General features: G+C 41.0%; 1 protein-coding gene across 1 annotated transcript in view; it reads right to left on the bottom strand.

The window, feature by feature from the left end:
* Positions 1-19091, bottom strand: part of EP300 (E1A binding protein p300) — a 60510-nt gene extending 41419 nt beyond the window's left edge. Inside the window, exons 1-2 of the mRNA XM_056481815.1 lie at positions 17201-19091; positions 2726-3384 (exon numbers count right to left, since the gene is read on the bottom strand). Coding sequence (XP_056337790.1) covers positions 2726-3384; positions 17201-17294 — 753 coding nt within the window. The 5' untranslated portion in view covers positions 17295-19091. The remainder of the gene's footprint in view (positions 1-2725; positions 3385-17200) is intronic.
* Positions 19092-20024: the final 933 nt, after the last annotated feature.

Here is a 20024-nt window from a genome sequence, read left to right as displayed (position 1 = left end):
ACAGAGCATCCGGACAGAACTGCTTCTTCATATGTTGATGACTGCTAACATCAGGACAGAAAACTACACTAAACCACAGGATGGAAACATCAGATTGTGACAGGATAAGTTTATGAAAAGAAATGACATTTGGAATTTCAAGTCCTAAAAGTAGCATGCATAACTAGAGGTGGTCAGAAGTACATAGATAATGAGCAAAGCAAGTGTTCTGCTCTATTGCTAATCAACATTTTGGGAAGAGAAGAGGAAAACAGTAACTCCACAGGATAACAGAACAAAGTGGAAACATAACCAATTTCACTTTCCAAACTGACTAGCCCCTTGGAGCTCATCTTTCCTGTTAGAATAGCATAACCTCCTCCCTCCCAATTGCTCAGCATCATAGGAAACCTAAGCTATTACATACAAATCATTGCACAAAACACCTCTATTTCACTGAGAGAGAACTCTGAAGCAACCCTCCCATCATCTAAAGGGGCTGCCTTTGGCAAGCTAACATGATGAAGTCAACAATCATAACCAAAGCATCCCATCTTTTTTTTCCTCCTACTGAAGGAGAGCTTCTGGATAATGTGCATTTTTTGCAGCAATGAAGGAAATCTACAGACGTTATTACACAAACTCCCACATTAACAGTAACACACTACTAAATTTACCAATTAGAAAAACTGGCTTTTAAAAACAACTGCTTAAGGTCCTCTGTTTTCATCTACTTTTTGAAGATTTGTAGGTGGGAAAACCCAAAAGCAGATGGGTGGGGAGATAAAATGGTCAGACATTACTGTTGTGAGACTTTGCTAACTCTACTGTATGAAGTGAAACACAGGCTCCCTGCCAACAACCAAACCAATTGAAGACATTCTGGAATTTCAGCCTCCATTTCAGACTGTTCCTTCTCATCCGACAGTTTTAACTCCTTTAGAAGGCCTATATCCACTAAACTTCACACAAAAAAAGGTCTCAAGATTATTTTATCACTAGTTAAAGAGCTTAAGTATTTTTAACCAGTCTGGGACTATGAACTAAAAAACAGAAGTTACTGCGTATTTGGTCTGAATATTCTCAAAAGCATAAAGTGTTCTTAATTTAGATGTACAGAACTTTTGGAATTTAAGTAAGGAAAGTAGATAATTTAATTTTAGACTAAATCGGTCAAAAGCTTGATTTCTTTAATTTTAGATAAATGAGTTTATTATAGCGCATAACTCTAGCCCTGATAAGTAAAGATGAAGTTGCATTTCATTTAAACACTCAATATGTCTATTTTTGACCTCTGAATACAGCTTTCTGAAGATCAAATTTATTTTATTTTTTTTTTTCCCAGCCAAGGAATAATGAATGAGGTGTTATATAATTCCAATGCAAGAATACTTCAAGCAGCTACGTATTTCTTACCACTGTAAGCTGCATATAAATTTTCTACTCGTAGCAATCAAGCTTTGCATCAATTTTCCTATCAGGCAAAATTATCTGAAATGACCAGACAACAGAAGCAACTCATTACTAAACATATACACACACACACAGACACACACCCCCTAAAGTTAGCACATTGAGCTTAAGGAAGCAACTAAGACCAAAGAATTTCATAATTAATGCTCAAAGACACCAAAGTAATTTCACTTAATATATTAAAGCATGACAAAATCATTAATACTCAGCATAATTTTTAAGTATGTTTCAGATACATTTATAGACTGTTACTTATCATTCCAAGTCCTCCAAGTGGACTGACTTTAGGTATTCTGAGATAGATTTAGGTATTGCAAAGCACCTTAAAAAAACCCTCTCCCCTCATTAGCAAGAAACAAGAAATACCCACTTAAATGAACTAAAACACTCATTTTCTATGCTTTTGATCAAAACACAAAAAAATGGAGAATACTCAAGTGGCTCCTACTTTTAGATGACTAATTGTGCATAACAAAAATTAAATTTAGACATCCTTTTGCTAATTAAACCAGTAAATCTTTTCTCATCTTTTCTGTGACTTATGGCAACAACTTTCTTCCAACCTTCTGGATTACAAAAGCACATTTATTTCCCTCTCAGTATCACTTTTTTTTGTTTAGCTTTCTGCTTTACTCTCCATAAATAGACACTACAAATTTTAAAACTAAAACTGAGTCAGATTAGCGGTCTTAAAAATCCAACATTGTCTTCAGATGTCTACACCAGCATTCATTCTCCATCAGTAACTCGAATACCCAGCACATACAGTGAGTAGATCAGACAATTCAAACCTGTGAGTACCTCTCAGCATCTGCTACAGCACAAATACTCAGCTGATCTCAGACAACAAATACTTGCATTAACTGTCCTACAGAAAAAAGCACCACAGCATCTATAAGGGCCTGATGGATTCCCATTACACTCGCAATACCAGCATCACATTAGATGGAAAAATACAGCTGCAGACAAAGTGTAAAACAGAATAAAATACAATCAAGTTACTATTCAGTGTTATGGATAATCTGCACTGTCACAAGATTTCTAAAATAGGCTTTTTAATCTAGCCATAGTCTTGTTTGTTACGCAAGATTCAATTTTTGCTTCTTATGACCATCACAAATTCCACTTTAGCAGCATATAAACTATTTAATCCATCATACAGGATTCTTAAAGAAAAAAAAAAAAAAAAAACCTAGAATCCACAGTGCAGAGGATTAATTTTACAAAACAAAGTCAACAATGAGGAAAAGTAATGAAGTTTAGTTTGTCTTACCTTGTTCATGGCTCCAGGCTGTGGCCCTCTTAGTCCAGCCTGCCCTCCCATCTGTGGAGTGCCTTGTTGCAGTGTCTCAGCCAACAAGTTGCCAGCACTGCCCATGCCTGGGTTTGGGTACGGCATATTGGGTCGCCCTCTGCCTGCTCCAATTGAACCGTTCATGACTTGCCCCTGCATCATCCCCTGTCCGTTGCCTGCTGCCAACATCCCAGGATTCATGCCAGCATTCATCCCTGTGTTCATTCCCATGCCAGGCTGGTTAACTGGGCTGTTCACTGTTGGCATCATTGCAGCTGTGGATTGAGCAGAAGGACCTTGGTTTGGTCCACTCGCACCCATCGCCATATTGGGAGAAGTCAACCCAGCCTGTGCCATGGGGCTTTTCACCATGCTATTTAACATTCCCATTCCAGGACTATTTTGTTGGGTTTGACTGGCCATGCCTTGGCCAGGGCCACCAACCCCCATATTGAGATTTGGGGAGCTACCAGCCCGTAGAAGTTCAGACAGCTGCTTGTGTTTAGAGGCAGCATCTTGTGCCAGGCCAAGGCTGGTCTGCAGCTGATTAATGTCACCACCATTGGTGAGTCCAAGTTCTGTGGAGCTGATCAGTTCATCTGGCAAGTCATGTTCCAGATCAAAGAGTGATCCAAAATCTGAAAAACAAAATAAATTGTATATGAGGTCAGAGCAATTAATAGCATCTAAGTTTCTACTTTTTACTTTCCAGTAACTAGAAGAACTTGACTTTTTATATTTGAGCAAAATACCTCATCAGTTGTTACTGAATGCTATCTAATTTGTCAGGATAAAAGTAATTCTAAACTTTTTGGGTCTAAACTAGAGAAAACCATTCTACTTCAGCCTTCTACAATTTGTGTTGAAAGACCACTGGATATCTCAGCCTAAAATCTCCCAACTTGAGAATTTTGACAAGGGAGGAGTAAAAAATACATACTGAAATCTTTCAGAGTTAGCCAATGAAATTAAACAGCAACTACAAGAAAGAATTAGCAGGTTGATGGGAAAACGCTGTCTTTATAACTTTTGCTAAACTCTGTCTGCTAAACTTTTGTAACACCAATAATTAATATATCAATACATTTTTTTTTAAATTTACTCTTTATAAAATAATAGAGGTTTGGTTATAGGGTTTTATGTTGAATTGGGTTTTCTGGCATTTGTTTTGGTTTTTTTGGTTACGTATTTTGGGTAGCTGTTTGGTTGTTTTATTCTTCCACATGCAATCATTACCAGCATTGAATCGCCAAATTTCATTGAACTTCACTGGACAGACAGTATCTTCCCACAACAAATACTGTCAGAAAACAAAGTAACCCTCCTTGCCACAAAGCTGTGAAAAACCAGAATGAAAAAACAAATTCCCATCTCAAGAGCCCATGCAAAGCAATAGCCAAGGTAACTAAATGGCCAAAGATTGCTACTTGGACTATATAGATACAAGAATATTACATAGTACCCAGAATCGATTTGCTCAAGAGAACAAGAAGTTCTCATATCTGCAGTAGTAGTACATACCTTGTTCTATTTAACCTATAGTAGTTAAACCAAAAATAACTTGGAAAGCTTATGATGTCTGACATGCATTGATGACAACTTCCCTCTCCAAGTGAGAGGGGAACTGTCATTCCACAATGTGTATCTGGTGAGGAATGCAAAGCTCAAATGCAGCCTTGGCTGCAGTGACCAAAAATGGTGGAGCTCAAGGTCTAGATGGTTCAAATATTAGTGGAAAAAGCCTACAGTTGAATAGCATGTAAGTCAGAAAAATTCATCAGCATTATAGATCTGTTTAAAATGTTTCACATGATACTATATCCAAATTACCAGACACCCAGACTAAAAGCTTCTACAACTTCACAACTGTTACCATGGATAAGACTATGACTTTAGAATTCTGAAAACACGGTATGAGATTGACAAGAATGCAGGGACACCACAACAGGGATTTTAACACTCCTTTTATACACTCTACATTACTACAAACCACCAGAGATGGACTGAAAATTTCCATGAAAGAATTTTTAAACTACTAAAATCAGATAGCCCATTCTTCATTACCATACATCTTGCGCTAGATGTTAAGCTTTGCAAGACACACTAAGGACTGATCATTCATTTGCATAATTGGCATTTTTGAAGATTCAAAAGTGAAGGAATAATTAGAAGAATAAATCTTTGTCCAAGTTCTCTTTCATCTAAAATGATGATTTTAATGTTGTGTGTCAGCAGATTCATCTAAAAACACACCACACACCCCCCCCATCCCCACTAAAAAAAAAAAAAAGCCCAAACAAAAAACTAAAACCAAAATCAACTTACAGTGCTCAGTGTTTAGCTTAAGAATTACATTTCGATGAACAAGGGAAGAGTTCGTGGAAGAGACCCCGGAATTAGAGATAAAGGAAATGTAAAAAGCAATCAAAAAAATTGAAGCCACCTTAAATCAGCTTCCATTGACACCTCAGAAGACTGTCAGGACACATTCAGCAGGCAACTGTTGAAACTACATCCTGAAAAGACTCTGCTAATAACCTGACAAGGAGGTTCCTCATGAGTGAGGAAGAAGTAAAAGATACAATCAGGAACTCTGTTGTAGTCTATTGTCCTCAATGATGAGCAAATAAAACTGAAAACAAAAGTTAAGTGACTGGAGAAAACATGACCCAGCACCTACAACATAACCATCATGGCAGCCTAGACACGTCCCATCAGCACCCACACAGTCCAAAGGCCACGTTTTTGACTGTAGCTGGGCAAAGAACTTCTGCTCTTGAACAAACACAACTTCCAGTACAGGGCAAGTCCCAAATCAAAAGTCCTCGCTTCACCTTTCCTGAGTTCAGACCACCGCATATAGAACCCTTCAGCAAACCCACTGGAAAATTAATGGTAAATGTTTCAATATGAAAAACTAATTTGTTTTTCAAACTACCACATAGTATTTTCTCAGGAAGACCACATAGATGATTTCAGATGCAACACCAGAAAGGGGCAGTGCAATTCTTGTTTTGAGAGACAAAGATTTGGTCAGCTTGACTCACAAGAAAATATTAATCTGCGTCTCTGAAGATTTCACTCTTCTTGAAATTCTCCCTCCTCATAAATAAGGAGCTAGTTTCAGCTATAAGGCTTACGAGTCTGGAGCATCCAGGTACAAGCTATCTGAGCTCACTGGCTGGGTCATTCTGTGACATCAGCGAACAAGAAGAAAAATGTAATAAAACTGTGTCATTAATTCTTTTAATTAACACAATGTAGCCCCAGCTACAAAAAACAAACAAAACCCACCCTCAACCTGAATGATTGTGAAATAATCCAAATTGGATTAGTTCTTTACATCAAAACATTTGAGACGTTCCATATAAAACTTTCCACGCAAACTAACTTGCTAGAATTTTTAATCCTAGAGAATATACTACAGACAATTAATTGTAAAAGAATACTGTCAACTATTAGCAAGAATTGTAAGTAGTAACTAGCAAGAATGCAATATTCTGGAGTGAGTTTGCTCTTTTTAGAAGTCTTTTCCAAAAATAGACCTTCAAAAATAAACCTTCTTTAGCCAGTAGATAAAGAAAAACACTTTCAATTGTCTGGTCAGCTATGAAAATTACATTTTTAGTCAACTGCTGGGAGGCAAAAATTTTCTGATACAAGACTGAAACAAAATCTCAAATGACCATAAAGATGAATAGGACCTTGTGTGTATCTAACAGTTGCAATCCATTTCAGTCTTCTACATAGAATTGGTGCCCTAAAGGCCAATGTAGAGAGTTCTACCTATGACCAATTCAAAAACTGTCAAGGCTGGGCCAGGCAGCTCATAAACCATGTGAAAACAAGATCATATATAGCCAAAGCCATGGCTTATGACAATGGTGAGAAGTATCCAGAGAACCGATTGACTTTCCAGTACGCTGAGCCCACTGATACTCTTGTAATCTTTAAGGGTATGCGCGAAGATTTCTCACTAACAAAATCAAGCTTGTGGGAAGGCAGAGGAGTAATATTAGTCCTGCAAACGTTTGTCCACCAGGACAGGATCTTTAGAGATCCTGACACAGAAAAATCAGGATGTAACAAAACAGTTAGTATCTGGCCTAAAGCCCAAAACCATCCAATAATACACTGGAAGGAAGTGGTGGTGGTAGAGCTGAATTCTGATGTCAGTAGAGCAGCACAGAGTGATTCCCCATTATGCTGTTTATGGTATTATTACTGTATTCTTTCTATATGTAACAAGAACATATATAATAGATTGATGCTGCCACCCAAGAGGCAAAGAAAAGAAAACCTCCTCAAAACAACATCTAAGTAGCAGATCCGAAAGTCTTAACCTGTGATCATCTCAACGTGTAAAGGCATATCATAATTCCTTTCAGGAACTGTATCACTACTGAACACTTCGCAAGTCTTTAGGGAAAAAAAGTCAAGAAACTGACCTAAGTTGCCCTGGCTACATCAGATCTGTAGTGAGAAAATCGGAAAAGACAGTAGGAGCAGGTCCATTTATCAGTGGCAGTTCAGTTAGATTGGATTAAGTAGTATGAAATGCGCCTAAAACTGTGAGAAGACAACTTCAAAAATCAGTGTACTAACCTGCATTGCATACTATGGACTGTCTTCCTGATTTTAGATTCTATTTCTAGAAGTCTGCATTTGACAATATCCAACCCGCAAGATTGCAAGGAAACTGCCAGCCTGGGCTGAAAAGCCACCTGGCACAAAAAAGGACTTTAAACTAATACATGCAGAATGTGCAATCAAAATCCTTAAGTCAATAAGACTTCAGTGTCTTATCAAGTGATCAATTTTCAAATTAGCTACAAAGTATTTATTTCAAGTTAGTTTTACTGCAAGAGCACCTGGTAGCACCAGTGATGCAACAGCTCTCAAAGCAGGCAAGGCAGCAATTTATGACAGTGCTTATAAAACAGGGAAAATATATCAATACTAACTAGTTAGCAAGGAAATCAGCATGTGTTCTGGTGACACATATGAGTTTTTTCCATGCTTTCTAGCCTACAGTCAGGATTCTGTTATTTTCTTATTTCGGGATTAAGACAACAGACCTTTATTCACCTTTCAGAATAAAACAGGTATTTCCGTCTATATGGAAACCATCTGATCTTAGCAAATAGGCTGCAGTGAACAATACTTGTTTTCTAGGAACCTCCCCACATGCTACAAAATAGCAACACTTTATTCTCACAGGTACAAACCCTCAGACTCAAGACATCCAAGCGTTCAGCCTTGAGAAGAGTTGGTACAAGCATCATGTGCGATCAGTGATGCCTCAAGAACCCTGCACAGCAGATAGGTCAGACAGCTACTGAGTCCTGAGCCTACCTCTGTCAGACCAGCAAAGAGGTAAGAAACTCAACAGTTCCTGTCCCCATTATATTCCAAACTGAGACACAGCAACTTAGAAAGCTGCTGAACAGTCACCTTTTTTATACAAATGTTTCTGAAGCCCAGCAACCTCTTAGTGGATCAATTTATATCACAGTCATTGGGTTCACAACAAAACAGGCAGACAAGGCTTAATAAAGGACAATGAATACAAAGTATGTGACAGGATTGACAGGAACCACAGATGATGTTGGACCACAACACCTCTGCCATGCTTTCAGACAAAGAATAACAGTAAGGTGCTGAGGTCAGTATCTTCCCTGCATGGCAATACAAAAGCTACCCATAACTGAACAGTTACATGTAATACATGTAATAGAGAAAAGTGTAATTTCTCTACATGTAATAGAGAAAGTGCCTAGAAGATCCCTCCAGTATTCCAGAGAAATCGGCCATTCAGGCTTGCAGTCAAACACCAGCATTACAGGCCCCAAAACGCTGTCTGAAATGTCCTCAAAAAAAGAAAGCTAGAACTCAAAACATAAAACCAAAAAAGGCAGGGCAAGACAAGGAAACACAACCTCATAGAATAACCCTCAAGTATCCATGAAAATGCAGAAGCAAAGTGAAGCACAGATTTGAAACAAAGTGCTAATAAAGTCATCAATGACAGGAAATTAAGCTACACAAGTCCAGGCAGTTTTATCAAGGAAGAAGAAAAAAAAAAAAACAAAAAACAAAACAAAACAAAACAAAACAAAACAAAACAAAACAAAATAAAAAAATTAAAAAAAAAAAAAAAAAAAAAAACACACATACCTAAGGAAGGGGCACATACCAACCTGGTTGGAGCTTTGCTATACTGCACTTTGGAGACCCGGCCATCAAATCCCTTAAAAGAGGGGGCTTTTCATGTAAGTCCTCTATGAAGCCACAATTACGCAATGGTAACACAAGCTCTGTCAAAATGTTCTAACTTAAAACATAGAATTAACTTAAATTCATCTCCTAAATTGATTCAAAATGAAGGGGCAAAACATCCACATCAGCCTAAGATATTAAGGTCTAGAGTCATCATTGCAGCTTAATGCTTCCAAAATCCTCAGACAGCACTCCCTGTATAACCCTAATGGGGGGGGTGACCCCTTGCTCAACAGCAACTGTGAATTCGTGCTCTGTATTATGCTATTTGAGTAACAGTCTTCAGCATTAGACTTTGATATTAATTCTGTTCCCCGTAAGAAACTGGGAAAGCACTGCTGCTTTCCTTCCCTGCCAATCCAGAAAGGATCTGTTTCTTCACTACATCAAGAATCATTGTAATTTGAGGTAAGACTGTAAAGAATACAAACAGAAAACATATTAAAAACCCCCTTATTCAAAACGCCTGGAAGACAACAAACACAAAGTCTCAAAACATGTTAGCACATTACCGTAGTACACAATTTCTGGCACAAATATTTTTAAAAACAAACAAATATTTGTTGATCAAAGTCCAATTCACCATCTAGAATGCACATGATTCCAGTATTAGTTGTAACAATCAGGCATAAATGTAAGTATTTTACAACAAAAATTGTTCTAAAGCAGCAACAGCATATCATTCAACATCTACTGAAGTCCTAAAATTAGGACCTCTGTTTTAAGCTATCCTAATCCCTATTCAAACACTGGTGCCAAACACATCAACTTTCATTTAAGGAAAATAGTCTCAATTTTGTGAAGTCTCAATAGCCTGTAAGTTTAAATCATACTTTTCCCAAACTAGTATTGACCAAAATGCCTATTTTAGTAGACTCTGACTGATGCATGTTTTTTGCATCTTCAGAAGAAAACTGTATTTATAACAAACTTCTCAGTGTCATATTCAAAGTTCTTTAAAAAACAGTATTTAGAGATACAGATGATAGCTGGAGTTAACTACAGAAAACCATAGTGAAAATGCAATGGTTATGAGTCTGGAATATAGAATTGTAATTGTTCTAGGGAAACTGAAGTGATGTAATCACACAGAAAAGATTGGGGTCAAAATTCAGGAATAGGGTGTGTTTGAAGATTTAATATTCTTTAAGGAGGAATTTAAGGAGACATTTTTATTTATGTACCTGTTTATTCATGCTGTTATACAAAGGTACCAGTCTTGCCATCACTGATAATCCACATAAGATGAAGTTTTGACATTTTAATTCCATAATGCTGAAGTCACACCATTAATAATAATTTCCTTGTGAATATGTAGCTCTTTCCACACATTTCACTGGGCCACCTTTAACTTTACTCAAGTCTCTAAATTAGCATTCTTATTCCCAGTGGCATCTGTGTATGCACACAGGTCAAGAAAGTTATAGAAGCTGGTGGACAAAAACTGGGTACATGCAGATAGGATGGGAACACCCTTATGTGCACAAATCACACTGAATTCATTTTAGAAGCGATTACAAATCAGTTTCAAGAAAAGACTAAAGTTCATTCCATTGTCAAGCTAACAACGACTTTGAAATGATGCAATCTGCATATACAATTACTAAAAAGTCAAGTCACTTTTCTGAGTTCATTCAACATTACTCCAGAGTAAAAGCAAAAAGAAATGCTGAATTTATGTACAAAAAATATACAAGTAAACAAAATAAGTCAGCAGATCAGACTTCATTATCTTAATCCAGTAATATCCCAGATTTCCCGAAATTACATTCGGCAATATGTAAAAGGCAGTTTAGCTTCACCAAAATTCGTACTGAGCGAGTCATATATCAGCATTTTGCTGAAAGTTTACTTTTTACTAGGATTCCAAAAATCAAAAGCCCCTGAAAAGTAGTGTCTTTTCATTCACTAAAACAGTAGGAGTGTGTTACAATCTCTCTTAAAACAAGAGAGATTGTCTATTCAGTGGTATTAGGAAGCCTTACCAAAAAAAGGTAATAGCAAATCTTGACTCTGCAAGCAGAGACTATCCTAACAAAACTCCTATCCTTAGATCTCCTACAGGAATACAACAAAAGATGTAGTACAGAGGTGTTTCACACCATCAAATGGGAAAGAGCCAAATCTTCATCTGCCTCATCTCACAATGACCACTAATAGAAAATAACCTGTTTTTCAAGGTTCTGTACCTAACTTGCACTTTTTAATGAAAATCTTAGACAGGGCTCCAACTTCACATGCTTGATGTGAGGTGTGTTTACAGGAACAGCATCAACTGAGCAACAAGTTACTGTGGCTTGAGTCCATCAGAATTCAGCACTTCTAATTTTCCTCAAGAAGATTTGGAAGAAATAGCTATTTTGAAGGAGAATATTGCACATCGAGTTTTTAAGAGAACTTTAAGTACATTGATATGTCAGTCCATTTAAAGAAAACTTGTTGCTATTTAGGAGGAGAACAATAGGTTGTCAGATACTGTTCAGGGGAAGAATCTGTCCTAGCTTAAGTTCTACACAAAGTCCTACAAATTCAAGGCAGCCACAGAAGTTTATTATCAGGCACACCACCATATGCAGAGACAGATGTATTTTACTTCAGCCTGCTGCTACAGTTTAAGTAAAGACAGAAAAACAAAATCCTTGGAGACAGGTGTGCATTGTTTAGTTGTCAGTGAAATCTACACAGCAAAACGACTCCATTTGTCAAATAATAAATCTAAGTGATTTTTGGGTAAATCCTCTCAGAAGGATCACAAACGCAAGTGATGAGCAAGGTTGAAGTAGTATCACTACACAGTTGGAACAAGCACTGAAAGGCTCCTTCTGCTAAGCAAGACACTGAGATGACACACTGGAGATATCAAGCAGCCTAGAGAGAAGATGCAGGAAATATACACTAAATCATAAAAAATAAAATTTAATAATACTGTGGTTTTCTCCAATTTATAAAGATACAAAAAACCCCCAGAATTCCTACAGTAGAATTCAGCATTTAGTCCCAGTATCTTATTAGACATACATCCCCCAAAAACACATACTAAAACCTAGAGTCTGATAGACCTTTTCCAGATAAAATTTGGTTTCCTGCAAATGCACAAGTGACCAATAACCTGAACTCAAACAAAGCCCTGCTCTAGGACTCTGAGCAACAAGATGAAAAAAACCAGTAATTTTTCTCTAATCTAGGATTTAAATTCCCAAATGTTTTCCCAAACAAAGGTTTTCCCTGAATACAAAACTTATGAATCTAGTTTTAAATTGCAATTGTAAACTGGTTTTCCAGTCCCAAAGGCTTTTTTATCCATAAGTGCTCAACACTCAGTTTTACACCATGGTATGTACGATCCTCATCTTGGAGTATTTATTTTTTTTAAAAAATTAGGTACCTTTCTAACACTGCTCAGAAGTACCTACCTATATCAGAGATGCCATGGTGAAAGACACAAAATAATAGATACAGGAGTTTGGCAACCTTCAAAAGTCTGCATGATTTTCTTTTTAAAAAAATCACTAAGTACTATATGAATGATTGATTTACTTTTTAAAGAAGTCTCACAGACTTAAATTTTCTTAATTTATATTTATTCCTAATACAGTTACTTTGAGAGCATGTTTAGCTACACAGCAAAGCCACTTATTTTTGTCCCACAAGCATCCACCACTGCCATACTTGACTTACAGTACATGCCATCCATCAAATGACATTTTAAGGCAAGACCAGCAAGAAATACGGCTTTTAACAAGACGGGATGAAAACATTTAACTGATAGCTGTAAGTTATAATGTAGCTAATCATTTGGTTTTTTTAACATTAGCTAGAAAACAGATTGATGAAAAGTTGTTAGTTTTAAATGTAGTTACACAAACACTAGCAAAAACCACACAGCTCTCAGAAAACAGAATTGTAAAGGGCAGTGAGGCAAGATCAATACAACTCATTTTGAGAAAAGAAACATCCTGATCCATTCGGAACAAATTAAAGATGAGCATCAGTCAAAACTGCAGTAGTACAGAAGAAAAGTTTCATAATAGGTCTTAGACCTTTGATGTGATGGAGAATAAAATGTAAAAGGTCAGAAACAGTTTCTGACAAAAAGGAACGTCCAGACTTTACAAAAGATGGATACTTCAAGGCAGATTGAAGATGCGCTATTGCGCAGAAAAACGTGACTTTTGGATACAGTAAACTGAAAGATGATAAGGCACACACCACAAATACATTCTCTGATCTTTGATATAACACACATGCCAACTAATTGCAGAAAACTGACTTCCAGTGTCCCAGCAAGGCCGAAACACTAAGCACTTAAAAATCTTGTTTTCAGATCCAGCAGCCTAAAGACACAACACTACACAAACACACTGCAGCAGGGAGTGTACTCCATTTTTATTCTGTGAAGAAACACTGGTTCTGAACCAAGAGCCCAAAACACTTTCCCAGCTCACAGTAAATAGGTTATTTTTAAAGCAGGAGGAGGAGAGTGTGTGTGGTGTGGTGGGGGTTGTAAAATACAATTAAACTCTCCTGTCCTGAATATGTCCCATGGAAATCTGTACATAGCAATTTCAGCACACCTGCATTACTGCAGGAAAAGCGGAGGGATCCACAAATAAAAATACTGCTCCTCACCACTACCCCCCCCCACAAAAAAAATACCAAAACAAGTGGTTTAAAGCATCCAATTAAAAATCTATCTTTATGAACAACTATCACTCATTTTACTCCAAGAGGTAATTCCTCAGGATGCAGTCACGTTATTCTGTTATCGTGGGGGTACTAACATGCACAAGTTTGCTAACACGATGTTTAAGAAAGTCTTGTTAGAGTAGGTGCAACATATCAAAAATGTTGCTACCAGTTAGGAAAGGCAAGCAAAGGAGCTACATTTGCAAAGTAGCCAGTGTCATCTTCTGTCAATGTAACCGTGCTGGTACAGAAGTGTAACACAGCCACAGCTGTCACCAAAAGATGACCCCACCGTAGAGTTGAAACGTCCCTCAGAAAAATATAAGGCCTGGACAAGATACATAAATCTTTACCATTCTTCTTTGCAATAAATTTAACACTTTAATAGGGTGGAGAGGAGAAAGAAAAACTACAAACAAAAAAAACCCAGACCTGTATAGTTAAATTAAATCCCACACAGTCCTGTCTCTGAAGTTATTCCAGAGCTACACATTAAAGAAAAAATTAATCCATGCAAAAATTCTAACATACTACAGGACACTGACAGTACCAAGACATTCTAAACTACTTCAAAATGTTTATTGCAAGATGTGCTGCAAACATCCCAGTTTGCCTCCTAAAGGATGAACTGGCATTAATAAAACAACTTAAAAGCACACTAACACAGTATGTTCCATGGCAAAGCAAATTCTAAACAGGAAACACATGAACCATCTATAACTTTGAAGACAGAAGATGATGCAGGACCGCAAGAAAAGTGGGAAATGCAGCTATATTTGGCTACTGCCAATGTATCAAGCATATTAGGACAATCCAATCCCTGCCTACTTTTTAGAAGAAAGCCACCAACGTGAGAGTTTAGTACATTCCAGGCCCAGAATATGAGAACCATCCAGGTCTACAGTGAAAATACATATGAGTTAGACGCTCCTCTTAGTCTTCAATATAACTACACTTAACATCTGCAATTTTGGGAATAATTTAACAGGAGTCAGTCACCATTTTTATATATCTAAAAAACAAAAACGTTTCAGATTAAGAAACTAATCAAAAAGTTTACAGCAAAAACAACACTATGCACAGGTGCTGCAAAAAAGTTTCATCAACAGTGCAAGTTTCTTGCCTTTCTCCTTCCCTCTGACAGTGATGAGAATCTAACAGTTTTAGAAAGAGTGCTTGAGTAAGTACATAAGCACCATGTTACTTATTTCCTATAATTAACCGAGGAGTGGGGACAATCCAAGATTCTATAAGTGGAATTTACTTAATGATAGCTGCTTGCACTATTCCAAAGCAAATTTAACCAGCAGATAGGTTAAAAAAATCAAACTTCAAAGCAGTTTTCCACAACAGAAGTATGACAAGACAAACTGCAGGTTCAAGCAGCAAATCAAAAAATACAACCCTCAAAATACATTTATTGGTTCAAAAGTTGGATTTTATTAAAAAAAAACAAAAAAAACAAAAACAGAATATTAAAAACTTTTTAATGGGTCTCATGTAGCACATATGAAATGTCTGCACCACTATAAACCTCTGCATAGGTAACAGAGATGACAGTCACTGTTTTGAGAAAAACTGAAACTCTCTGAAACTTATTGAAACTGTCCAGTCCCTAGTCATCAAAACTGTAAAGAGTTCATTTACTAACTATAAAAAGCTGTCCAGTAAGTTAACAACTAAAGACTAAGTATTCTGTGAAAGTCTGCACCTGTTAAACTGAAATACATTCACAAATTATCCAACACTTATTTGATCACAAATGTCTGAATTTAGATGTGTTCATTTGAATAAAAATGTGCCTTTAACTTTCATATTTTTAAAGTATCAGAACTTTTCTCCAAAATATTTTTATTTCACCTCTCTGAACAGAGCAAAATAACCACTATCAAGACAAATTAAAAACAGTTACTATTGAATTAACCACTGTTTTCCAAGTCTAGCACAAAAACAGCCAACAACTAGTTGTAGCTGAAGAATAGCTTCTCCAACCCTTTTCTACTCTCTTACTAGAGACCTGTTGATATTAGGAAGAGTCATGTCCTCCAATTACAACATAATATTGGCTGTATTTAATATGTACTAAAAGTCACACACAAACTTTTCAAAACTAAGAAATCATTCATCGACAATAGAAAAGGAAAAATCAACATTTTTGAGATGATCCCAAGTGTATGTAGAATCATATACACAGCTCAAAGACCTGCTATTAAAACCTGGTGTTAATTGTCAAAGAGAGCTTTTCAGAAAGCAAACAAACAAAAACCCACAACAACAACAACTACTCTTCCCTTTTCTTGCCAGTTGTTAACTGCATTGAACAAGAGCACTGGTGCCTTCAGAAATGCCACCACTGACCAGACTGGCAGGAGGAGGCCTCCTCCATATCCCATAGGCTAATAAGATCTAATGTGAGTTCAAAGAAACTCCTGTGGGACAGGTAACAGAGTATTCTCGTAGCAAAATGACACTAAATACTCACCTGCTTCGCAAGAAGCATTAAAAAGCTGAAGAGCTCTTTGTTACTTCCTCCCCCCACCCCAGTACAACCAGTTCATATTTGCTAGGGATTGAGGCACCTAAAATTTCCATGCTCTAGCTTGCCTTCGCAGCATCACCAAAGATCTTTGCAGGAACACAGGGAAGCCCCTTTTCTCTTCACAGCTCTTAAGTCTACAGGGGAATTTCAGACATTTTGGTCTTGCAGCAAAGAAACAGGAGAGGCAAGATTAACTACACTCCATATTGATTCTTAATGTAAATAAGGTGAAATAAAATTTCATCTCTAAGAAGATAAGAGTCTCAATAAACCTTATGCCACAAGCACGGCATCTGGATTTTGGTTTTATCTGTTTTTCCTCAAGCTGATGGTCTATTTGAATCAGAAAAGCAGTATTTTTATACACTTCTGCAAGGAAGAAGAACGAAGGATTGTGAAAAGTAAATCATATAAGCAGACTGCACATAAGAAGGCAAAAAGAAAAACAGCAGAGAAATAAATCTCTATTTTCTAAACTGTAAAAGAAACCTATATATGCAAAATAAAATACAAAAACAAGACGTTTGTGCGTATGCACGTAATTCAACAATGTAGCTTACAAAAGCATCGTCTTTAGCACTACTTCGCATTTCTGCAACTGGCATTATGCTTAGCAAGGAGCTCGATAATCACTACTATTGTGAAAGACACGAAAATTACGAACTGTTAAGTCCTATCTGCAGCTAATCAAAAGCACAATAAACTGAACGGCTTTGCTTTCAATCACTTCCAAAAAACCAGAAGGGCAAAAACATCCGAACACCCTCCCTATGCCATTAACACAAATAGCTTCAAACAGAGCGAGAACAGGCGAAACAGAAGGGAAGGAGAAAGGCAGGCTCGAGCTAACAGCAGCAAAAGGGAGGAGGAGATTTAGGCAAAAGAGGGGGGAAAAGGGCAGTAAATTGCGGCACCGAGATGCGGGGAGGGTCTGGGGCCCCGAGACTGACCTGTGCCGTCGCTGGCGGACACGGAGAGCGCCGGTGAGGAGAGTTTAGGCCGCTTGGCTGAAGGCGGGCCCGGCTCCACCACATTCTCGGCCATTTTTAATTTTTTAGACAATCACTTAGAGCAGAGAGAAGCTGGGGGGTGAACCCCAAAACCTTCACGTTCTTCTGGAGCCCCGAGTCAGCTGAAGAACAACAATAACGCCGAGAGCGAGCGAGGAGGATCTGGCGGAGAAGGGGGGCCAAGTTCCCCTTTTTCTGCTCCTCGGGCTCCGGGAGGGCGGCAGCGGAGAAGCTGGGAGAGGTGGGAGCTGAGGCGGGCGGGGATGAGGCCTCTTCCCCCAGGCGAAAGGGCTGCACGAAGATGGGAAGAGCAGGTAAAGCCCCCGCCAAAAAAAAAAAAAATTAAAAAAGATAAAAAAAAAAAATAAAAAGGCTGGTGAGTATTTTTTTTTTTTTTTTTTTTTTTTTGTAAAATTAATCCCGGCTGTTGTGCTGGTGCTTCCTCGCCGCCGCCACCATCATCATCTTCATCCTTCGGGGGGTCTCCTCCTCCTGCTGCCTCCTCACCGCCGCCATCAGCCTCTTCCTCCTCGGCGCCGTCCTCCTCCTCCTCATCGCCACAAGGAGGCGGGCGAAGGAGGGGAGAGGAGGAGGAAAAAAGAAAAAAAGATCACCGTCCTCTAGCAGCGGCTCCTTCCCCCTCCAACACCACCCTGCGAAAAAATACCCACCGCCAGCGACAGGGCTGGGGGGGGGGCGGCGGGGGGAGTGGCACGGCGTGCGCGGGGTCCCCAGCTCCACTCGCTTCTTCCTCGCCCGTCGCTAATGGCTGCAGAAAGGGGAGCTGTAAGGATGAGGAGGGTGAGGATAAGTCCCAGGAGTCTCCGCTTCACATCTTGTTGTGCAGGGAAGGAGGAGGGGTTGTTGTCCTGATGGAGGCAGCACCGATCGCGGGATGGGAAGGTGGGGGGCGGGTTTCAACACCCTTTCTGCCCCCCCCCTTTTTCTCTTCTTTCCCCTTCCTCTTTCTCTCGTTCGCAGTAGCAGGCTGCCCCCCCTCCGGCGCAAGCGGAGGGGCCGATCCCACAGCAGCGGCAGGAGGAGGAGGAGGAAGAAGCCGGCCCCTCCCGCCCTCTCTGCCTACCTTCCCCCTTCCCGGGCGGCCGAGGACGGTGGCAGGGAGGGGGCTGCCTGTCTCAGCTCCCCCGGACCCACGGGCGATGCGGGGCGCGATGAGCGAGGGAGGAGACCCTCGGCCGCTGTTGGGGCGCGGTGGGGACTCCCCCTTCGCCTCTGCGAGGGTGGGGAAGGGAGCGAAGAGGTTGGTAGTCGGGGTGGGAGGGGAGGCCGCGCAGCGACCCCTCCGAAAAGAGGAGCGAGGGGTAAGATTAAAATAATAAAACAGGAGAAAAATTCACGGCAGGGGAGGCCGGGAGATTCGCCCCGGAATGGCCGGGCGGGGGAGGGGGTCCCCGGCGCAGCCCGGCGGGGGGGGCCGGGGCGGGACGGCGGCAGCGCGGGGGCCGAGCGCAGGCTCCCTACTGCCCCTGCCTGGCGCTCCGGGGGCGTGTGTGCGGAGCGGGCAAAGCGGGGGCGGAGGGCAGTGCGGGGAGAGAGAATTCCGGGAAAAGGAGAAGAGAGAAAAGGAAACAGAGAGAGAAGGAATAGCGAGGGTACGGGCAGGCTGGGGTTGGGGGGGGGGCGCGTCTGGGCTCCTCGATTCTCTCCCCGTCCCCTGTCCGAGCCCCTGGGTCTCTGTGCGCTGCCCTCCCCCTGGCTCGCCCCGTCCGGCTCGGCCTCTCGCTCCCTTCTCCTCCCTCCGTCGCTCACACACAAACAAAATGGCGGCTGTTGTTCCTTCGCTCTCCCGAGCCCTCGGAGGGAAGCGGCGGTGGCGGCGGCGGCCGGAAATGAGCCAAGAGAACACGGGGGGCGGGGCCGTCCCCGGGGGCGTGGTCAGCGTCGCGGGCGGGGACACGGCGGGGCGGGGCCCGGCGGCGCTAGCGCACACAATGGAACGCGGGGCGCCGGCGGGGTGGGGGCATTGGGACCTCCCCAGCCGCCGTCACGAGACCGCCCTCACCCAATCAGCGCTTGCCTCTCGACGGGCTCTTCCGCAAACTCCACTGGCCCCGCCCCTTAAAGGCAAAGGGTTTTTCCCTTTAAAAAAAAAAAAAAAAAAGGCTCCTTCTTCCTGCCCCGCCCCACACGCCCTTATCTGTCGGCCCAAAAGTGCGCGGCGTAGGCCCGAGGGAGCCTGGTCGGGCCCTGTGGCGGTCCCGGCCTACTGCACCGTTCGGTGCCTGCTGCCCGGCCCGGTGGGCTGAGGCGCCGTGAGGAAGAGCACGGTTCTTTCGCCATCGCCCTCCCTCCCTCCCTCCTTCCTTCCTTCCCTCCCGGCTGGCGGCTCCCGGCCGGTTCCCCGCTGCACCGGCGGGCGGGGCGCTCCTGCCGCCGGTCCCGGGCCGTGCTGCGCCACAGACATGGCAGCCCGGGCCGGCAGCCCCCGGCCAGCCAGGAAAGGGGTTGGGGACCCGGACCCGCACCCCGAGGTGGGCGAGTGGATATGCGAATCACAGAATAAGTTAGATTAGAAAAACCTTCTGAGATCATGGAGTCTAACCTGTGACCGACACCACCATGTCAGCCAGACCATGGCACTGAGTGCCACATTCAGTCTTTCCTTAAACGCCCCCAGATACGGAGGCTCCACCACCTCCCCGGGAAGCTCCCAATGCCTAATTGCGCTTTCTGTGAATAAATTCGTGCTAATCTGGGGGCGCTCTGTACTGCCCATCCCGGGAGTGCCCAGAGCTGCCTCAGG

The sequence above is a fragment of the Oenanthe melanoleuca genome, chromosome 1A, assembly GCF_029582105.1.
Source record: "Oenanthe melanoleuca isolate GR-GAL-2019-014 chromosome 1A, OMel1.0, whole genome shotgun sequence".
Lineage (NCBI taxonomy): Eukaryota > Metazoa > Chordata > Aves > Passeriformes > Muscicapidae > Oenanthe > Oenanthe melanoleuca.
This window is presented reverse-complemented; position numbering and strand designations above follow the sequence as displayed.